The 24296-nt window shown below is 34.1% G+C and overlaps 1 protein-coding gene across 1 annotated transcript; it reads right to left on the bottom strand.

The window, feature by feature from the left end:
• Positions 1 to 8326: 8326 nt before the first annotated feature.
• Positions 8327 to 22867, bottom strand: LOC306652570 (uncharacterized protein). Its single transcript, XM_079125394.1, has 2 exons — positions 22796 to 22867; positions 8327 to 9897 (listed from the first exon to the last, which is right to left on the bottom strand). Exons 1-2 carry the CDS (start codon positions 22827 to 22829, stop codon positions 8561 to 8563), a joined length of 1371 nt encoding a protein of 456 aa, XP_078981520.1. The 5' UTR covers positions 22830 to 22867; the 3' UTR covers positions 8327 to 8560.
• Positions 22868 to 24296: the final 1429 nt, after the last annotated feature.

The raw sequence follows: 24296 nt of genomic DNA, 5'->3' as shown, positions 1-24296 counted from the left end.
TGGTTTCTCATTTATTTTGTATTTCTTTACGGTAGTTCCTCCCTTTACTGATTTACATCATTGCTTTTCTCTCTTCCTCATGGAATATTTTGCTGAGAATGTTCTCAAGCACTGACTTTCTTTTTGTAAATTCTTTCAGTTTTTGTTTATCATGGAAGGATTTTATTTCTTCATCAAACCTGAAGGTAAGTATTGCTGTGTATAAGATTTTTGGTTGGCATCCGTTTCTTTCAGAGCTTGAAAAATGTTGTTCCAGACCCTTATAGCTTTTAGGGTCTGGGTTCAAAAATCTGCTGATAATCTTATTGGTTTCCCCCTGAACGTAATTTGATTTTTTTCTTTCGCATCCTTTAAAATTCTGTTTTTATTTTGTATGTTAGGTATTTTCATTATAATGTGCCTTGTTGTTGATCTATTGTAATTTTGTATATTTAGACTCCTATAAACCTCTTGTATTTGATTGTCCATTTTGTTCTTCAGATTTGGAAAATTTTCTGATATTATTTTAATGAATAGATTTTTCATTCCTTTGGTTTGGTTCTCTGTGCCTTCCTCTATCCCAATAATTCTTAAATTTTGCCTTTTAATTATATTGCATAATTCTTTTCAATTCTTTTCGTGATTTCTTAACATCTCTGTTTGGTCAACTGTGTTTTCAAGGTTAAATATTTTGTCTTCAATGTCTGAGGTTCTGTCTTCCAGGTGTTCTATCCTATTGGTTAGGCTTTCTATGTGACACTGTCCAGTGGAGTCAATTTGGCGCAGGAGCCAAACGAGTAGTGAGGCTCTTGAATTCAGAAAGGTTTATTGTAGTTTCAGGAAACCCGGGAACCCCAAACCTGGAACCTGGTACCTCCAACCCCTGCACTTGAGGAGAGCCGGCTTATATCCCCTCCAGGTGGTGAAGGGTAGGGCTGAGACCATTATGTGAATATTAGGTGAGGAGCTAGCTGTCCAATCATGGTAAAGGTCAAATCGAGCAGGATGATCAGGAGCTCTCAGGAACACCTGTGCACGTGTTGTGTGTGTGAACTTAATTGAATACGGCCAATGATAAATTACCTGGGTGTGCTTATGTTAATCAACCTCCTCACCACAGATGTTATCAAAACAACCTCTGGCTGGCTGCCAGGTGCCATCCTGGTGCAGTCTGCATGGCATAGCCCCCAACATCTTCCCCTTCCTTATATGAAATGAAAAGGAAGCTGGCAGGGATCATGTCTGTCTTAGGTCCCAGGAATCAACATCCTGTCCTTACCCATCATCAAAGGATACCAAAGTGGGGTTGGCCCTTCTGTCTCAAGTTGGTACAGTGTTTTCCCATGGTTACCCATCTTTGACTACTAATCCAGCATACTAACCCATATACTGGGAGATTGTCCTGCTTCAAGGGTGGCCATCACCTATTTTATTATCACATTATAAGCCTGTTGACTGGCTTTGAGGCATTTTTAAATGTAGAATAGAAGCAACACAAGCATACCAAGCTTATTAGTGTGGGACTTAAGAGTCCCCCAAATTTGATGTCAAATTGTGTTTGTTTATCTGATGCTCCCATGATAAACCCTCCTGGTTTGACCTCCACCTTAGTGGCGTTCATGGCGAGGATCTGTCATTGAAGACTTGTTACCAGCTCATCGAATCCATCCACCCACTGTTGTGTGATCTGTGAAAATAACTGTCTAGAGAAGTTCTCATTAAAAGTCACAAAATGGAAAGGGAGAGCTAGGCACACAGGAGTATATGAAAAAGTAATTGTTCACTTTCTCTACATATTTCAGTGTTAACTCCATTAACCTTTTCATCAGTGCACTTTCCTTTACTTATAGACCCTCTTTTTATAAAAGCCAGGGGGCTTATATCTGTACTTGCCTTAGGCCTGCATGAGGACCAAATGGATAAGGGGTTGAAATTATCTTTATATTCCAAAATTAGGTAAATACCAATGTCCAAAAGCCAGATTAATGGAGACCTTTTTATCAGATCCTAGGTGCTGACAAGCTTCCCATAAGGGAGGCCAAGTAATAGGCTTTTTGAAGGACTGGCAATGGCCATACTAATGGATATGAAAATCAGTCTTATTACTAATAGCTTTGGGCATATAACTGGTGACATTTGTATTGGAGTTGTTTTCTTTATTTAAGGTAATATTTGCCAAAGTACGATAAATCAACTGTACACAAGGTGTGCCACTGTCAAAGGTGAGGCATAATACATTCTCTAGTGATAAATTCAGGGTAAACTTGGAGTCCAATGGTGGTGCATACCTAAGGGTAGCTTGCCCAGTAGATTCATTAGTGGAAAAGAACTGAAGAAAGACTGCACCACCTTGAGACACTGGAACCAGTCAAGGCAATACCCTGACTAAAGTCCAGAAATGTTCACCATGGACAAAACTCACCACCATCATCAGTAGCAGCAGGATACCCAGAGGGCTTGGCTGCATCTTGATGAACCATCTTACCTGCTCGGACTAGCCTTTCTGGAATCCAAATTGGCGTCTTTTCTTCCTGTGGAAATACACACACATGCCCTCTTCCCCTAATCAAGAACAGGGAAGGGTCCTTTCCATTCTCGTGTTACAACATCTTTCCATAAAGCTTGTGGCTTTATATCAGTGTCAACTGCAGCATGTTGATCCACTGCTGATTTTCCTGATTTATCCAAATTCAAAAAAATTAAGGTTAAAAGGGCTATGGATAATCTGTTCTTAAGTAGATATGACTCCCCTATTCCCCCTTTTTGTTTTATTAATAAGGTCTTAATGGTTAGATGAGCTCTTTCTATAATTCCTTGTCCCTGGGGGTTATAAGGAATACCTGTGACATGATATATACTAAATGTAGAACAAAACTGTTTAAAGGTTTAGGATGAATAGCCTGGACCATTGTCTGTTTTTATTGTTTTTGGAATGCCCAGAATAGAAAAGGTATATAGGCAGTGATTTATAATATCTTTGGTTTTTTTACCTGACTGCAAGGAGGCCATAATAAATCCTGAATAAGTATCTATGGACATATGCATGTATCTAATCTTTCCAAATTCTCAGATATGAGTAACATCCATTTGCCATATATGGTTGGCTTGTAATCCTCTAGGGTTAACACCATTTTGAGGTACTGGGAGATAAGTGACCCAATGTTGACAATTTTTGGCAATAGTTCTAGCTTGTCCCTTAGTCAATCTAAAACGTTTTTGAAGAGTGTTAGTGTTAACATGGAAGTTTTTATGAAAATTTTCTGCTTCCAAGAACGTGGAAAAAATATGTACATCTTTAGTGGCTAAGTCTGCTAAAATGTTACCCATACTGAGAGGTCCTGGTAACCCAGTATAAGCCCTAATAGGTCCAACAAAAAATGGTTCCTTATGGTACCAAATTAACTTTTGAATTGTATATAATGGGGAATGAATGGTAGATGCTGAGGATATTTTTGGTACAATTTTTATGATATTTAGAGCATTGACTATATATTTGCTGTCAGAGAATAGATTAAATGGCTGATTTGGGAACATTTGGAAAATTTGACAAATGGCTAGAAGCTCAATATTTTGGGCAGACTGTGAAGGATAAAGAAAAGTAAATGTCTGTGTTGGCATGATTATAGCAGCTGTTCCATTTACTGGACCCATCAGAAAAGCAAGTTATAACATTTAATATGGTATCTTTTCTGGTGACCTCAGGAAATATGAATGGGTGTCTGATGAACATTTGGATCATTGGGTCCCCGGGGTAGTGGTTATTAAAATTTGGATTATAATTACATATAATTGTAGCCCATATTTCTGATTCTTGTGAGTTTAATTATAGTTTCTGTTTTATAAGGAGTGATAATTTTTTTGGAATAATGCCAAAAATTCCTATAGCACTAGTTATTGCATTTTTTATTAACTTTCCCACTAATTCTGGATAACTCGCTAGAGTTTTCTTTTGGCTATAGTGAAGATGGACCCACTAAATAGGTCCTCATTGCCAGAACACTCCTGTAGGACTTCCTATGGTGGCTATGATTATCAGTAATATAGGCTTAGTTATATCTACCAATCTAAATGTGCCTTAGTAATGGCATCTTCTACCTTACAGAATGCTTTTCTAGCTTCTGTGTTAATTTCCTGGAGCAAGGCGGGATCACCACTTCCCTTAAGACTATCAAATAATGGTCCAAAGTCTTCAGTTGTTAATTTTAAATATGGTCTTACCCAGTTTATATCTCCCAAAAGTTTCTGGAAATCGTTTAATGTTTTTAATCTATCCATCCTAAGATAACCTTTTGGGGTTGTATTAAGGTTTTGTCAATAATGGCACCAAGGTAGGAAATGGGGCAAGAACTTTGTCATTTATCCTCTGCTATCTCTAATCCGAATCAAAGAAGTTTTTGACCAGTCCATCATATACTCTGAAAAGTTTTCTTGATCAGGATGAGCTAATATGACTTCATCCATATAATGATAGATCTTTAGGTCTTTATCAGATTTTCTATTAGGCTGTAAAGCTTTGTCTACATAGACCTGACACATAGTGGGGCCATTGGCCATGCCTTGCGGCAATACTGTCTATTCATTTCTTTGATCAGTTCCTTCGTGGTTAGTAGCTGGTACAGTAAAAGCAAATCTACAGGTATCTTCCTTATAAAGTTGTATAGAAAAGAAACAATCTTTTATGTCTAAAACTATAATTCTCCAATCCTTCAGAATAGCAGACAATTGAGGGAGTCTGGATTGAGCTGCTCCCATTATTACCATTTGATTATTAATTGCTCTAAGATCTTGGAGGAGTCACCACTTTCCTGATTTCTTTTTAATTATAAAGATAGGTGTATTGAAAGGAGACATAGAAGGTTGTAGATGGACTAAGGCCAGTTGTTGTCTTACTAACTCTCTGGCTGCTTGTAACTTTTGAGCATTGAGAGGCCATTGAGGTATCCAAACAGCCTTTTGTGATTTCCATGTAATTTTTATTGGCTCAGTGGCCCCCGCTGAAAACCCAGTCCCTCTTTATTACTTCTCCTTATAGCTTGCAAGAGGTCAGTTATTCCCTGTGAATGTGCTCCCAGTCCTTTTCCAGGTATGAATCCCTGGTTCACCATGATATTACAAGCTATCAGGTTAATATGCATATGTTCATTAGTCAACTTGATCTGTAATTGTCTAATATGTCTCTCCCCCATAAATTAATGGGCAAATCTCTTAAAACATAGGGTTGGAAAGTACTGTAATTTCCTTCTGTATCTGTCCATTTCAATAACTGTGCACTTTGGGGTGGATATGACTTTAAATTTAATCACAAGATGCTATTCAAAAATTCTATGAGTGCCACAATTCTTGGTTTCTGCACAAGACCAAGATATGACTCAACAGTTCTCAGAGCATACAACATTTATTCAAATTCATAAAGAATAAGGCCATGGTTATTGTCAAAAGACCAGGCACTATATATTACTTCTGTATTAAATGTTCAGAATGAACAAATTATTGAAACAAAGTTTCATGGTTTCTGGAGCTAGTGAAGAGTTATAAATTGGAATGACTAAAATGGGTACAGGGTTTTCTTTCAGAGTAGAGGAAAAAATTTATAGACATAGATATAGGTGCACAACACTGTGGACAAGCTAATTCCCTAGAATTGAAACAGGACACTTCACAAATAAATTTCATGGTGGATAGATTACAACTCAACAAAGCTCTTATAAACAACAACAAAAAAGAGTACATGAGATGAACTGTTCTGAGGCAGCTATAGACCATATGCCCTACAGAGTGATGCCTTTTTATTGCTTTTTTATCTGCAGAGTCTATCATAGGGGTGAGACTTACAGACTGAATAAAGAGTGCACACTGTGAATGGTCTTTGAAGCAAACACTGAAGCCATTAGAAATAGCTAGACTTTGGTCATCTCTGATTACAGTGAAGTATGAGCCCACATTAGATAATTTCACAGGTATGGAATTTGGTAATTCACAAAAACTCACATATCTGTCCCAGTTATTTGATAATTATACACACATATAAAAGTTCTATGAGGTGGGCAAGCTAGCTCACTATCCCTGAACTTCACCAAAGCAGAAAAGAAAATTTCTAGAACTTAGCAGTTTGTCCTGGAATCAGGCTGCAAATGGCATCACAAGACCAGAGACCAGGCACAAATTACCCTTTGCCATATTGCCACCCTTGTAGAAAAATGGAGATGAACCATATCACAAGCATTCAGAAAATTGACCAGAAGTTCCCATTCAAGGTCTGAGGTTTATCCCAAGATCCCCTTCTATTATACTTTGGCTTTAAATCACCTGGTCATTTTCTATCCCTATCCAGTTATTCACAGCATCTGTTTGATAAGGCTTTCTAGAGCTAATAAAGAAATTCAGAAAAAATCGCAGAATATATAATCACTATACATATATACATCACTATACATAAATACATAAATACATTTCTATACATCAGTGATAAATCAACATTCACAATAGATGCAAAAAGTTAAATATTGAGAATCAACTTAATAAAAGAGAGGAAAGACCTCTACAAGGGAAGATACAGAATGCTAAGTAAGAAAATTGAGATAATCCATAGAAAATGAAAAGACCACTCATGCACTTGGATAGGCAAAATTAATATTGTCAAAAGGGCCAAAACTGTTACAGATTTAATGCAATTCCTACTAAAATTCCAATGACATTTTTCACAGAATTAGAAAAAGCAATCATAAAATTTGTTTACAAAACAAGAGATTCAGAATAACCAAGGTAATCCTTACTAAGAAGAATAAATCAGGAGGGCTCACAATGCAGATCTACAGAGTAATAGTAACAAAAATGGCATGGTATTGGCACCAAAATAGACACAGAATAGGTACAGAAGACACCTAGACAAAACAAATAAATAGGGTTATCTCATACTAAACAAAGGCACTAAAAACACACATTGAAAAAAGATAGGCTATTAAATAAATGGTGCTGGGAAAAAAATGGAAATTCATACATAGCAAAATGAAACCAAAACTCTATTTCTAATCCTGTGGAAAAATCAACTTAAAGATGATTAAAGATGTAGGCATTACAACAGAGACCCTGCACTGAATAGAAGAAAAAGTTGAACCAAATCTACCATGTCAGGCCATGTCTAATCTGACATGTTGGACCATGTCAGCTTAGAAACTGACCTCATTAACAAATACTTGTAAGAATCAAGAAAGAATAAATTGGATGGACTCAAAATAAAAGCCTCAGTAAGAGAAACAATTAATAACATGAACAGAGGACCTACAGAATGAGAGAAAGTATTTTACATGTAAACCTTACATAAAGCAGTAATCTACCAGATATATAAAAAACTCAAAATATTAAGAGCAAAGAAGCAAACAATGCAATCAATAAATGGATAATGAACTGAACCAACAATTCACAGAAGAAAAAATACAAATGATCAGCTAACATATGAAAAAATTTTTCATCATCTCTAGCTATTAGATAAATTAAAGCTCAAAACTATTCAAAGATTATATCCCACTTCTACTAAATTGAGAATTATCAAGAATAAAAGCAACAATAAATTTTGGAGAGGATGCAGGGAAAAAGGACACTCATACATTGCTCATGGAACTGCAAGTTGATTTAACCATTCTGGAAATTTTATTGAAATTTCTAAGAAAATTTTGAATGAAATCAACATTTGACCCAGTTATCCCACGCTGGTTTTACTCTCAAAAGTCTTAAAAACAGCATACTACAGTGACTGAGCCACATCATTTTTTAAAGCAGCTCAGGATACAATAGCTAACCTAGATATCCTTCAACAGATGCATGGATAAAGAAAATTTAGTATATGCAGACAAAGAAATGTTATTCAGACAAAAAGAAAATTGAAATTGTGGCATTTGCTATTAAATAGATGGAGGTAGCAAATACCACAATAAGTGAAATGAGCAAAAACCACCACAAAAGGTCAAATTTTTTTCTGATAGGCAAATGTTGATCCATAATGTGGGGGGAATGAAGTCCTCTGACTGTGCATAAAGAAATGAGGGAAAAGATATCACTGTAAAGAGGGGATGGACAGTGAAATGATTTGAATATTTTTACCCTGTATGCATGCAATATTACACTCCCATTGTGTGCAACATTTTTAGCCCATGCAAGGAGAATTGATGCTCCTTTTCTGTACAATTTCTCTGAATGCAATCTACTGTCAAATGTAACTGATTGGAAACAAATAAAACTAATTTTTAACAAATGGTTGTCTGCCACATTATTTTTATTTATAGGACTTCTTTCCAGTATGATTTCTCTGCTAGTGAGAAAGGAAAACATTTCCATTAAAAGTTTTGTCATATATTTGCATTTGTACAGCTTTTCTACACTATGATTTTTCTGGTGGTGGATTTGGCATCCTTTTTTATTAAAACCTATGTAACAGCCTGCACATTCTTAAGACTTCTCACCAGTATGCATTTACTCATGTTGAATAAGGTATGATGTTCAAATAAAAGCTTTGTCATATTCTGTACATTTGTAGGGTTTCTCTCCACTATGAATTCCATGGTGTTGAATAAGGCTTGATTGTGCATTAAAGGCTTTGGCACACTTTACATTTGTATGACTTCTCTCCAGTATTAATTTTCTGGTGTCCAGTAAAATGTGATCTCTGATTAAAAGCTTTGCCACATTCTTTACATTGGTACGGCTTCTGTCCAGTATGAATTATCTGGTGTTGAGTAAGTCTTGCCCTCTGAATAAAAGCTTTGCCACATTCTTTACATTCATAGGGCTTCTCTCCAGTATGAATTCTCTGGTGTTGAGTAAGGCCTGCCCTCTGAATAAAAGCTTTGCCACATTCTTTACATTGATAGGGTTTCTCTCCAGTATGAATTCTCTGGTGTTGTGTAAGGCTTGACCTCCGATTAAAAGCTTTGCCACATTCTTTACATTGATAGGGTTTCCCTCCAGTATGAATTCTGTGATGTTTAATAAGGTCTGATTTTCTATAAAATGGCTTGTTGCATGTTGTACATTTGTAGGGTTTCTCTCCAGTATGAATTATCTGGTGTTCAGTAAGGCTTGATCTCCAATTGAAACTTTTGCCACATTCTTTACATTTGTAGGGCTTCTCTCCAGTATGAATTCTCTGGTGTAGAATAAGGTGTGATCTCAAATTAAAATTTCTGCCACATTCTTTACATTGGTAGGACTTCTCTCCCGTATGAATTCTCTGGTGTTTTGTAAGGCATGATCTCCGATTAAAAGCTTTGCCACATTCTTTACATTGATAGGGTTTCTCTCCAGTATGAATTCTCTGATGAGTAATAAGGTCTGATTTTCTATAAAATGGCTTGTTGCATGTTGTACATTTGTAGGGTTTCTCTCCAGTATGAATTGTCTGGTGTTCAGTAAGGCATGATCTCTGATTAAAACTTTTGCCACATTCTTTACATTTGTAGGGCTTCTCTCCAGTATGAATTCTCTGGTGTTGAGTAACATGTGATCTCCAATTAAAACTTCTGCCATATTCTTTACATTTGTAGGGCTTCTCTCCAGTATGAATTCTCTGGTATTGAGTAAGGCATGATCTCCAATTAAAACTTTTGCCACATTCTTTACATTGGTAGAGTTTCTCTCCCATATGTACACTCTGATGGCAAATGAGGTGTGATTTTGCATTAAAATCTTTGTCATATGCTATAACTTTGTAGGGCTTCTCTCCAGTATAAGTTCTCTTCCAGTGAATTAGGTCTGCTTTCTGATAATATGATTTGTGATGTTCACTCTCATTTAAAGTTTTCCATATTGTCTGCTGTTGTAAATTGTCAAGGTCACAATTTCCATATTTTTTATTAATCAATTTTTGAAATACATGTCTTATGCTGTGGTCTGGTGAAAATTCTTGGGTACCCTGACAAGTTATTGCTGAAATGAAAGAAAATTTTACAAAAATTACTTAGTAGACTTGGATAAATATATTTGGCATGCATAACAGGAGATTACAGCAATGTTAGCAATATCAGAACATCAGAAGTGTAGCAGATTAGTAAATCCAAAACCCTCATTACTACAGAAACATATGTTACATAAAAATGTACATACACAATTATGCTGTTAAAATTACCATTATTGTAGAAAGCAGTGTATCCAAGATAAGTATATTACTAGAAATAGCAATATAGTAGAGGAAAGAAATTTATCTTTTAACTACCATAGTATTTCCTTTTCTCTAATATAGTATTGGACAATAAGGGAAAAAATCTACAAGCTACCATCACTCTCAGTTAAATAAACAAAATAAAAAGCATTACACAAACATTTCTGACTTTTTTGATAATTGTGTGATAATTGGTTTCTGTCTCCCAAGATAGAGAGATTGGAAGGTAACAGGTAGCTTTTGGATGCTAAGACAATGGATAGTCAACAAATTTAAAGAGGATAGGGAATATTAAGGAAAAACATAGAAAAAATTTAATGAGGAAAACATACACATATCTAGAAGATCATGTAAAAAAAAAGTTGAAGAGGCAATAAAAACCTTGCAGAAGCTATATCAATATTACTTGGAAAAAGACAACACATGGAAATCAAGACTAATAAAATGCTTTTTTATATTTGTATTATTTGCTGATTTTTTATTGACATATTCAACTTTGTATTTTACTAATTATATCATTGTATTGTAATGTATACAAGGTGAAATAACACATGTAATATTAATAATACAAGTATTATTTTGTATAATTATCAGTTCTGTGTTTACAAATATTACATTTATTCCATTTGTAATTTTCAAGACCATATTACATAACAGTCACCATATACTACAGAAAAACTCTTGAACACATTTTTCCCATTGAAATAAGGATTTGTAGATTCTGAGTAACAATATAAAAACGCTTCACAAAACACAGTACCTGGTGACCACAATTACACGCTGAATTTCTTTCACATGTGAATCAGATGCTCCTGCAACTGACTTTTGTATCTAATGTATTTCACATAAAGCAAAGTCCTGCATATTAATCCTATATCACTTTAAATGACAATATATTTTATTTTATAGCAAAGTAGTAATAGCATATGAATACCACATTTTTAATCCTACAATCATTGATGGGCACATAGGTTTATTTTATAACTTGAATATTGAGAGCCATGCTCTTTGCACTGAACACAATACTGAGGCTATGTCTTCAACATTTTAATTTAATCTCCTATGTTGAATGTATAATTAGACAGATATTTCTGGACCATGAAGTCATTCTACTTTTACTTTTTTCATATGTAATATTTGAGATTAAGCCCAAGGGTGCTGTACCACAGAACTACAACAAAAGTCATTTTAAAATTGTTAGGGACACATTGTTTCTAAATTTCTGTGACTTGCCTCAAACTTGAAATCCTTTTGCATGGCCTCACAATTATCTGAGATTTCACACATGTAGTTTGAAACTGTACTTGACTTTTAAAATTTATTTTAAATATTCCATACTGTTTCCAAAATGACCCTATAATCTACTGTTGGCTGTTTTTTTTTTAAATGTAAAAATCAATCAAAACTAGTACAGAACATAAAGACAAAGGAAATCAGGTCTAAATTTAAAAAATGAATCAAAATATTAAGAATGGAACATTAGATATGTGAGTTATAAATTACCCAAAGAATGCTGAATAATGATTCCAAGGAAGTTTGGTGGGTCAAATTCAGAGAAAAATTGCTAATACAAATAATGAGAAATTCTGTATGTGAAAAAATCCTTAAGAAACATTGTCTGAAAGAGGCAGGAATTGTGAGTAAATCTGTAATACTAGCAACATAGGGGAGGATGAGTAAGCAGGACCTTTAGTTCAAAGCCAGTCTTAGCAACTTATTGAGATCCTGTGAAAAATTAAAAACTTGTATAATATATGAAGGGAAGTGACAATAAAAATATAAAGGGAAGTGTGAGATAAATCAAACTATGCCACTATGAAAAGCAATGAATCATAATTTAAAACATTGAGCAAATTAGGAAAAAATTATAAGAAATAAAGAAAGCAACTTACAAACTAAGAGTAGTTAGTTCTTCATCTTTCAAATTGTATTTGATTACAAATGCATTATCATGAAACAAATAAAAAACAACTTGGGGGCGATGCAAGATGGTGGACCAGAGGGTGACTGCATCTCCTGTCACTCTAGAACTCAGCATTCAAGAAGGGGAGTCACTGAGAGACTCAGACTAACATAGAGCCACAGGATGAGTCTCCCCCACTGGGCAAAGCTCAGCCCGGGTGGCAGGCCTGGAGAGGGTCGGCTTCTCAGAGCAGGGCAGGGCAGGGCAGCTTGAGTCTTCCCCAGGCATCCCTGCTCCCTCTGGCGTTGGGCTCCTTCCACAGCCAGCCTCTCAGACCAGGCTGCCCAGTGAAAGCCTTTCTGCACAGATCCAGCTCCATGTCCCAGAGGCAACGGCAAGCTCTGGTCCACAGGCAGTCTCTGGGACCAGGGCACGGCAGCCAGAGACTTCTCCAAGCAGCCCTGCACCCTCCAGTGGCAGGCTCTTTCCATGGTCAGATTGTCAGAGCAGAAAGTCCAGTGAGAGCCTTTCTGCACAGAGCCAGCTCCAAGCCCTGGAAGCAGTAGCGGGCTAGGGGCAGATTTCTTTGGAAGCACTGCATTCTCAAGTTCCTCCAAGACTTCAGGCTATTGAAGGTTGGGAGGAGATATACTGGAAATATAAAGGGACACTATAAGCTAATAGAGAAAATCTGCAATATCTCAGAGTCCCACTGATATCTGACCAATATGAGAAAACAGGGGAAGAAAATGTCCCAAACAAACCTAGATACTGTATCAATAAAACCCAATGACAGCACAGCAGAAGAAAGGTCAGAATGGGAGTTCAGAATGTACATAATTAAAACAATCAGAGAAGCAAACAAGGAGATGAAAGAGCAAATGCAGGCAATGAAGGAGGATATGAAAGAGCATATGCAGGCATTAAATGATTGCACCAATCAGCAGTTAAAAGAGCAAATACGGGAAGCAAGAGATCATTTTAATAAAGAGTTAGAGATACTGAAAAAAAAAACGTAAATCCTTGAAATGAAGGAAACAATAAACCAAGTTAAAAACTCCATAGAAATCATAACCAATAGGATAGAACACCTGGAAGACAGAACATCAGACATTGAAGACAAAATATTTAACCTTGAAAAAAAGTTGAACAAACAGAGAAGATGATAGGAAATTATGAAAAGAATCTACAAGAATTATGGGATATCATGAAAAGGCCAAATTTAAGAATTATTGGGATTGAAGAAGACTTAGAGAAACAAACCAAAGGAATGAACAATCTATTCAATGAAATAATATCAGAAAATTTCCCAAATCTGAAGAATGAAATTAAAAACCAAGTACAAGAGGCCTATAGAACTCCAAATATACAAAATTACAACAGACCCACAACAAGGCACATTATTATGAGAATTCCTAACATACAAAATAAAGACAGAATTTTAAAGGCTGCAAGAGAAAAGAATCAAATTACATTCAGGTGGAAACCAATAAGAATATCAGCAAATTTTTCAATCCAGACCCTAAAAGCTAGAAGGGCCTGGAACAATATTTACCAAGCCCTGAAAAAAATGGATGCCAACCAAGAATCTTATACACATTAAAATTTACTTTCAGATATGATGACGAAAAAAGATCCTTCCATGATAAACAAAAGCTAAAGAAATTTACAAAAAGAAAGCCAGCATTACAGAACATTACCAGCAAAATGTTCCACTAGGTAGAGATGGAAAACAATGATGCAAATCAGCAACGGGAGGAACTAGCCTAAAGGAATAGACAAATAAAGGAGAAACCAAATCATGTCAAAAAACAAAAATGAGTCAAATGACTGGGAATACAAATCATATCACAATAATAACCCTGAATGTTAAAGGCCTGAACTCATCAATTAAAAGATATAGGCTGGCAGATTGGATTAAAAAGAAAATTCCAACAATATTCTGCCTGCAAGAGACTCATCTCATAGAAAGAGATACCCATGGACTAAAGGTGAAAGGATGGGGGAAAACATACTATGCACAGGGAAACAGCAAAAAAGCTGAAGTATCCATCCTCATTTCAGAAAATGTGGACTTTAAGCCAAAACTAGTCAGAAGGGATAAAGAAGGACATTACATACTGCTTAAGGGAAGCATAAATCAGCAAGACATAACAATCATAAATATTTATGCAACCGACATTGGCTCATCCATGTAAGTGAAACAAATCCTTCTCAATTCCAGAAATCAAATAGACCACAACACAATAATACTAGGCGATTTTAACACACCTCTCTCACCACTGGACAGAACTTCCAAACAAAAACTGAATAAAGAAACCATAGATCTCAATGCCACAATCAACAATTTGGATTTAATGGACATATATAGAATATACCATCCAACAAAGAACGAATACACTTTGTTCTCAGCAGCACATGGATCATTCTCTAAAATAGACCACATTTAATGCCACAAAGCTACTGTTAGCAAATACAAGAAGATAGAGATACTACCTTGTATTCTATCAGATCATAATGGATTGAAATTAGAAATAAATGACAGAATAAAAAACAGAAATTTCTCCAATACCTGAAGATTAAATAATACACTGTTATATGATTAATGGATAACAGAAGACATCAGAAGGGAAATAAAAATATTCTTAGAAGTAAACGAGAACAAAGACACATCATATCAAAATTTCTGGGATACTATGAAAGCAGTACTTAGAGGAAGATTTATTTCATGGGGCACATTCAACAAAAGAAGTAGAAATCAACAAATAAATGACTTAACACTACAGCTCAAAGCCCTAAAACAGAAGAGCAAAACAACACCAAAAGTAGTAGAAGAGAGGAAATAGTTAAAATCAGAACTGAAATCAATGAAATTGAAACAAAACAAAAAATGGGAAAAATTAGCAAAATAAATAGTTGGTTTTTTGAAAAAATAAACAAAATTGATAAACCCTTAGCCACACTAAAAAAGAGAAAGAGGGAGAAAACTCAAATTACTAAAATTCACAATGAACAAGGAAATATCACAACAGACACGAGTGAAATACAAAACATAATTATAAGCTATTTTGAAAATCTATACTCCAACAAAACAGAAAACTTCGAAGACATCATCAAGTTTCTAGAGACATATGAATTACCTAAACTGAAGTAGGAGGATATACACAACTTAAATGAATCAATTTCAAGCAATGAAATAGACGAAGTCATCAAAAGCCTACTAACAAAAAAAAAGTCCAGGACCAGATGGGTTCTCAGCTGCATTCTACAAAACCTTTAAAGAAGAGCCCATTCCAATACTCCTCAAAGTATTCTATGAAATAGAAGAGGAGGGAACTCTTGCAAACTCATTCTATAAAGCCAATATTATCCTGATACCTAAACCAGACAGAGACACATTGAGGAAAGAAAGTTTCAGACAAATATCCTTAATGAACATGGACGCAAAAATTCTCAACAAAATTTCAGCAAATTGCATACAAAATTATATTAAAAAGATAGTGCACCACAATCAAGTGGGTTTTATCCCAGGGATGCAAGGATGGTTCAACATCAGGAAATCAATAAATGTCATTCACCATATCAACAGACTTAAAGTTAAGAATCACATGATTATTTTGGTAGATGCAGGAAAAGCAATCAATAAAATATAGCATTCCTTCATGCTCAAAACACTAGAAAAAATTGAAATAGTGGGAACATTTCCTAACATTGTAAAGGCCATCTACGCTAAGCCCATGGCCAATATCATTCTAAGTGGTGAAGAACTGAAAGCATCCCCCCGAAAAACTGGAACAAGTCACAGATGCTCTCTTTCCCCACTTCTATTCAACATCGTCCTTGTAACTCTACGCAGAGCAATTAGACAAACCAAAGAAATTAAAGGGATACAAATTGGAAAAGAAGAATTCAAGACATCCCTGTTCATTGATGACATTATTATATATTTAGTGGAACCAGGAAATTCCACAAGAAAACTTTTAGAACTCATAAGTGAATTCAGTAAAGTAGCAGGTTACAAGATCAATACTCATAAATCCAATGCATTTTTATACATAAGTGATGAATCTTCAGAAAGAGAAATTAGGAAAACTACCCCATTCACAATAGCAATGAAAAAAATAAAGTGCTTGGGAATCAATCTCACAAAAGACGTGAAAGATCTCTACAATGAGAACTACAGAACACTAAAGAAAGAAATTAAAGAAAACCTTAGAATATGGAAAGATCTCCCATGTTCTTCGATAGGAAGAATTAATATTGTCAAAATGGCCATACTACCAAAAGTGCTATACAGATTCAATGCAATTGCAATTAAAATCCAAATGATGCACCTTACAGAAATACAGCAAGCAATTATGAAATTCATCTGGAAGAATAAGAAAACCTATAATAGCTAAAGCAATCCTCAGTAGAAAGAGCAAAGCAGGGGTATCACAATACGAGTTCTTGAACTCTACTACAAAGAAATAGTAACAAAAACGGCATGGTATTGGTACCAAAATAGACAGGTAGATCAATGGTACAGAATAGAGGACATGGATACAAACCCAAATAAATACAATTTTCTCATAGTAGACAAAGGGGCCAAAAATATGCAATGGAGAAAAGATAGCCTCTTCAACAAATGGTGCTGGGAGAATTGGAAATCCAAATGCAACGAAATGAAATTAAACCCCTATTTCTCACCCTGCACAAAACTCAACTCAAAATGTATCCAGGACCTCAGAATCAGAACAGAGACCCTGCAGGTGACAGAAGAAAAAGTAGGTCCAAATCTTCAACTTGTTGGCTTAGGATCAGACTTCCTTAACAGGACTTTCATAGTACAAGAAATAAAAGCAAGAATCAACAACTGGGGTACATTTTTACTAAAAAGCTTTCTCTCAGCAAAGGAAATTATTAGTAATGTGCAGAGATAGCCTACAGAGTGGTAGAAAGTCTTTCCTACTGATAATTCAGATAGAGCACTAATTTCCAGAATCTATAAAGAACTCAAAAAACTCTACACCAAGAATACAAATAATCCAATTAACAAATGGGCTAAGGAAATGAACAGACACTTCACAGAAGAAGATGTACAAGCAATCAACAGATATATCAAAAAATGTTCAACATCTCTAGTAGTAGGAGAAATGCAAATCAAAGTTACCCTAAGATTCCATCTCACCACAATTAGAATGGCGATTATCAAGACAACAAGCAACAATAGGTGTTGGCGAGGATGTGGGGAGAAATGTACACTCGTACATTGCTGGTGGGGTTACAAATTAGTCACTCTGGAAAGCAGTATGGAGATTCCTCAGAAATCTTGGAATGGATCCACCATTTGACCCAGCTATCCCATTCCTTGGCCTATACCCAAAGGAATTCAAATTAGCATACTACAGAGATACAGCCACATCAATATTCATTGCTGCTCAATTCACAATAGCCAGATTGTGGAACCAACCTAGATGTCCTTCAATTGATGAATGGATAAACTGTGGCATATATAATGGAATATTACTCTGTCATAATGATAAAATTATGATAAAATTTGATAAATGATAAAATTTGATAAATGATAAAATTTGCAGCCAAATGGATGAAATTGGAGAATATCATGCTAAGTGCAAAAAGCAAATCTCAAAAAACTAAAGGAAAAATTATCTCGCTGATAAGCAGATGATGACATATAATGGGGGGTAGGAGGGTTTAGCATTAGGATTAGGATTAGGTTTAGGGTTAGGGTTAAGAAGGGGGGCAAGAATGGAGGAAGGAAGGACTGTATAGAGGGAAAAGAGGGGTGGGAGGTGGGAGGAAGGAAAAAAATAACAGAATGAATCAAACAATATTACCCTATGTAAATTTATGATTACACAAATGGTATGCCTTGACTCCATGTACAAACAGAGAAACAACATGTATCCCATTTGTTTACAATAAAAAAAGGTAAAATAAAAAAACAACTTGGCTAACAAAATTAAATCTAAAAGAATAAACTGCCATATTAGTTGTGGCAGAGAAAGAATGGCCCGAAATGGAGCATGACCTGCTCTAGGAGCCTTCTGTGGTCCTCCAGCCCCAGGCTGCTGAGTAAGATGAAGTTCCAGGGAAAGATCATTCTGTACCCCGCAGAGTGCCAGAACTCCAGCTGTGACTGTCCAAGGGTTGACCTAGGCTGTGAAGGATTTGGAGCTTTTGCCTGCATGACCTGTCACATTGATCTTTCTGACCCCAGACCCAGGAATCCTTGGGTGTCACATCTCCTAGCCCAATACTGTCCATCCTAGTCAAAGCTAGCATTGAAAAAATGGCACCATTGGGTGGTGGGGGCATAGTATTCAAGAATAATTGTGGCCAACTAAAAGTGCTGAGTTCAGAAGGGGGACAAATTAATGACATAGAGTTTGCTCAATCAGCACAGACTGGGGCCTTCTGTGTCCAATATGTGCAGGTTTCATTTGATGACACCTTGTCCTGAGAAGGCAAACAAAAGTCTTATCCATCCCAGAAGGTGAGCAAAGCTGTGGAGCATGATTTGTGGAACAGTAAACACCTTTGGACAGTTGTGATTTGTTCTACCAAAGAAAGAAACTGCAAGGTAAGAAACTATATGATCTATTGGAAATGTCCAATACCCTTCAGGAAGATTTACAGGGCATTTATAGAAGACTTGTATATATATATATATATATATTATGAAAAAGTTGCTCTCATCTTGCATCTCAACCTATTAAAACTTTTGTTATATCTGCACATTCTAAATTTTAAAGAGGTTCCTTTTCTATGTTGCAGTTAGAATATAAGGTTATGTAAATACCCTATTGTTTTAAAAAGTTAGAAATATTCTCTGGAAATGATTTTGAAAGGAATTGTTAGACCACCTCTAGCAGTGACATTGTCCACATTCATTCAGAGGTAAGAGGACATGAAGAAAATTTGAGCATGAGAAGGGAGGATCCTGGGAAAGACCAGTTATGTGTAAAAGACATTTTTTATATTATAACCATTTCTTGGTGTGTGCATTTTACTCCTCGTTCCTGTATATTTATTTGAAAATGCTGGGATTTTTTTTATAAATATCAACATTTTAGATAAACTAATTTAAAAGCAGTAAAATATGAAACAATTTGTAAATTAATTTAAAAAATTCTATGAAATGTTTTGTGGAGGGTAATAACCAAATTCCCTGTTGAGTAATAAGTATTGTATTCTAGCTCTCTGGAGCACCATGGCAGTGTGCTTACAATGAGGCAAAAGTAACTATTGTTACTATGTGTTATGGGCTTTGTTTTATATTGCACTTTATATAGAATATATTAAGGACAAATGAGTTCTTGTCTACATGCACCTTTTTTAGATGCTAAAGCGGTTGCCACTGATGAAAAAAGTAGAATCAGTAACCAAAATTTTGTATGTTTTGTTAAAATTTTAGGAAGGATTTTCTTCTCAAAATTGGAGCATTAAAGCAGACTGGGTTACTGAAGGACAAGAATGCTCATATTTTACAGATATCTTTAAATTAGAACTATTGTTAAATGCTTGTACTTCCTACAATACTGAATGTACAGAGTGGAAAAATTAAGTTTTTAATTGAAACCTCTAGTCTGCCTAGATGTTTAAAATCCTGGTGAATGTTAAAAGTAAAGGTAGTAAAATATCAATTTATAAATCTGTATGTTCTCTCTGATATGTGAGGCTAACACAATAAGTTGGGGGAGTTTAGAATAAAGTTTAATTGGATTAAATAAAGTGGAATTAAAGGACGGAAGTGGTGATGGGTTTAAGAAAGACAATAGACTGAAATAGACATAAATTTTCTACGTTCATATATGAGTACATGAGCAGTGTAACTTCACATTGCAGACTACCCCAAACATGATAAATTATACTCCAAGTATAACTTAATACTTCATGGATAGAAAGAAAAAATTAAAATTAAAAAAAGGAAAATAATAAATCTAAAAGAAATAAAAATGTATGCAATCTACTTGGAACTCTATATCTGAGGAAACTTGTAAAATGGAAGCAAAATATTAGAAGACCATTACATAAAAAATTGGCCAAAAGAAAGCTTGCTTGGCCAAATTATGATATATAAAAGTTTAATGTAAGAAGTTACATGAGATAAAATATATTTTAATTTTAACAAAAAAGCTTTGAAAGAGGCAAAATAGAATATTATATGAAGATAAAAGAACTTTTCCTAGAGTACTGTAATAAAACAAAATATAGTTTCAACTCATATTGTACTTCCAAGAAATAAAAAGTTAAGATTGACAAATTAAATAAAGAAATAGAAAGCAACACTTTAATACTAGGATACATCACTCCATACTTGCTGTAAAGGAAGTCAAACAAGATGGTAATCAAAAAACAGAAGACAATGAAAATAATTTAAATATATTTGACTTATATGACAGTTGTTCTCCATAGCATATGAAATATTTAATTCAATCAACCAGTAGGAAAGGAGAAGACTAAAGGTTAATAGGTATGTAAATATTAAAATTATTTTTTGATCATAATAGAAGAAAGTTAAAAATCAAAATGTGGAAAGGATATTCAAAAATCCACACATATGTGGCATTTGATTGAAGAAGGTTGAATATGATTATTTTAAAGAATGGAAAGATTAAGTTAAAAGACCTTTGTACTGGATACCTGGAGACTCCATGTAAATCTCTGTTATTTTTTGCAGAGAAAGAAAACAACTTATTTTTGAAATTTTATGGAATCTCAGAGTTTTATGGTATATCAAAATATTCAAAATAGAAAAAAATTGGGAGAAAGTTGTTTCATGATTTAAAAACATTAAACACTACAATATTCAACTGGCAATAGTGACTTCAATTAAGACAGAAGAACATAGTGAACTCTGACTTTAATAAATTTTTGAACATATACCAAATAAGACAGCTGAACACCAATGTTTGTTATAATATTATTCAACAGAGCTGCCATGGGAAAGCAAACCAAAATCCCTTGAAATGAGTGAATGGAAGAATTTGGAATATAGAAACTACATAATATTTTCAAGTTAAAAAAGTAATACATTTTTGCAAAATCTATAATCAGGATAAATCATCAGTATATACTGATAACTGAAATATGTCACTACCACAAAGAAAAATATAGCAGAGCTACTTAATAAGACACCAAAAAAAAAAAGGAAAAAAATTCTTCTGATCAGAAATGAGAAGGACATTATGGATGAGAGAAGACAGAAATGAGTGCTTGTTTACACGGAAATTGATTTATTGACTTTTGGGATGTAAACCTTCTACAGATATATTACATCACAACTTGAATTAACATTGCTGAACAGTATATGTGATATATTGGGGATATTCAGCACTATTTTGTGGTTTTGATCACAAATAATATTTCAGAAACACATAAAAATAAAAATAGTAAAATGTTTCAAAGCTAAATTTAAAATGCTATGGTCTTTATCCTGTAAATAAGATCAAATTCATAAATATTTAGATAAAGGGCATGCATAAAAACTGCATATAATCCAGAATTATTAGTGTAATTCTGAGGCAGGAAATTTATAATCTCAAGGCCATCCTCAATAACATTATGAAATAGAAAGGGTTTGGGGTGTAGCCCATTAATAGAGTATCCCTGGATACTATCACTATTAACATTAACTATGGAAAATATTCATTACTATGTACATAGACAGGACAAAGCAATATAAATAAAATATAAAACTTATTTAGAAAGGTCTAATATTTATAGAAAAAAGGTAAAGCACATATAATTTTTGGCAATAGAAACAAAAATCATGCATATATTAATTTCAATACTGTATTAATGTCTGAAGTAATAGAAATTGCCATATATTCATAAAATATAGCCAAAAATGAAACAGTAATATGTGAAGGGAGAAAACTTGTTTGACACCATGAAATCTACCCTCTAAAATGAAAGAAAAAGGGAAAGGAAAATTTAACCAACAATTTATATATAACCATAGATACATTATTTACAAACAGTTTCATATAACTACAAATTTCAACTATCTCTATGAACCAGAAAAAAGCATTTATTGTAAATCTTTACTTTCACTTCACAGAAAATTCTTTACAAGTATTTACAAAGAGCATGCATAAAGTAATTTTAATGAATAAATACATAAATAATGTTGAACAGATTTAAGATATTAATTTTTTGAAATGGTTTGTCCTAGAATTCTCCAAAAATGTGCATATACCATGTGGAGACCCACAAATAACAGAAGATCTTTTAGGTCATGCTGACACTCACTGGTAAAGAGGAGTTTGGTTGGTTAATTTAAATGAACTGAGACATTGCTGGAGAGAAATAGAAGATTTGAAAAAATTTGAAAACTTGATAAACAAAGGAGAGTATATGTTCAATGACAACAGGAGAAATCAATCTAAGCTTTTGAAAAATCTTTTGTTTGATAAATTCTCCATCAACATTTTGAAGTTTGAATTCCTCCTTTATCTTTAGAACTCTCAACTGTGTCTTCTGCTATGTCAGGCCACAATATTTTATATCACTGAATTACTCTCAGTACCACTTTTCTAAAGTGAAAGATATATCATCTACCAAGAAAGGGAGAGATTAACAATGAAAAGGAATGTTTTTAACATTTTATCTGTACCAAAATATGTTCTTTTATTTCATGAAATACCCAAATATGAAACACATTCTTGTAGAGAAGTTCCCAGAAGGTATTCTGCAAGGGAAGAAACTTAAAAAAAATATAATTAATTAAAATTATGAAGGGAAGTTATGCTTACTCAGGAAAACCAAGTTTCTGTAATTCTCAAACATCACTTCTCTATATAAGTTTTGTTGAGCTGGCTGAAGGTATTCCCACTCCTCTTCAGTGAAATCAATGGCCACATCTCTGAATGTCAACAGATTCTGAAATAATAGGTAAATAAATAGTACACTGAATACTTGATCATTCACAGAGGTTTTAATTTAATGAGAGTAGACTCCTATGGAGGTGATGACTTTAATTATTTATTAATATATTTTATACACAGTGATACTCTTATATACTTCTGAAGAAAAATAGATATAAGTCCAAAAGGAGGATGATAATTTCACTTTTATGAAATAAAATATAAAACTGAGGCATCAACACAAGAATATAGATTTTGTAATTTTATTTATCATGGAATAAATTGTATATATCCCTCAGATGAGAAAGTTATGGTAATTAATATAGGGGATCTTCAGATATAACTGCACAACCATGAACCAGAGATTTACTGAAATGAAGAATCTGATTCAACAGTTCTGTGATGGAGTGCAGTTTTCTGAAAGTTTTCTGAAAATGTAGTAATTTCTCTAGTTATTGCAGAATGAGTAGGATTAGAGAAACTTTTGAAAGGCAATGAGGTTGACTACTTAAAAGAAACATTTACTAGTGAGTTTGAATTACAATATTTTATGGTATTCATGTATGTTATTAAAATATCAAATGGAAACAATCCCATTTGGATATTTTATGCTTTCTTTTCAAATTTAAACTTATTTTAATGTATAAAATAAAATTTTATACATGTATACAATAAGGCTTTGGTATATGTATTCATTGTATTATGTTTATAACAGGATAACCACCTAACTCTTCAAACAATTGTCATTTTTAATTAATTGTATTGATTCTTTTTAGTTCTACATGACAGTGGAAACCATTTTCATGAACATATGCAAACATTGGATATATCTTATTCTAATTAAATTAACAATTGTCTTTTGGGTGGGCATGATTGTGGAACTCACTTAGGTATTTTTATATGTACAGATAAGAAAACTAAGTTAGATTTTTCTACTGTTTACTATTCCTCTTACCCTCCTTCTTTTTCACCACTGTTTAATTTTATGAAATTTTCTGACCCTCACACTTTATGTGGTATAGATTTCTCATTTCAGCAAAAAAAAAAAAAAAAAAAAAAAATTAACCTTTGGATACAGGAATTAGTTTATTTTACTTAGTATATATTCTTCAAATCCATCCATTTACTGGCAAAAGTCATGGAGTCATTCTTTTTGTGAGGTTGAATAAGAATGCATTGCGTATATATGCCCCAATTTCTATATCAATGATTGCTATTAGTACAGTATTACTGCAAGGCATAATTCCCTTAGGAGAATAAAATGACCTTCTTTGTCTCTTCTGATTAACTCTGCATTGAAATCCAAATAACCTGATATAAGAATAGAAACTGCTGCTTGTATATGAAGAAAACATGAATAATATATTTTCCCAAACTTTTGCTTTCATTT

The sequence above is a fragment of the Sciurus vulgaris genome (assembly GCF_902686455.1).
Source record: "Sciurus vulgaris genome assembly, contig: HiC_scaffold_292_arrow_ctg1, whole genome shotgun sequence".
NCBI classification, from domain to species: domain Eukaryota; kingdom Metazoa; phylum Chordata; class Mammalia; order Rodentia; family Sciuridae; genus Sciurus; species Sciurus vulgaris.
Note: the sequence above shows the minus strand (reverse complement) of the source record. Positions and strands in the feature narration are given on the sequence as shown.

What these genes read in the sequence shown, in the direction of transcription:
- LOC306652570 (XM_079125394.1), bottom strand. Translation starts at nt 22,829, where the DNA reads ATGTTTGAGAATTACAGAAACTTGGTTTTCCTGA. An exon ending in CAGAAACTTGGTTTTCCTGA is followed by an intron (nt 9,898 to 22,795) that starts GTAAGCATAACT and finishes CTTTCATTTCAG; the next exon opens with CAATAACTTGTCAGGGTACC.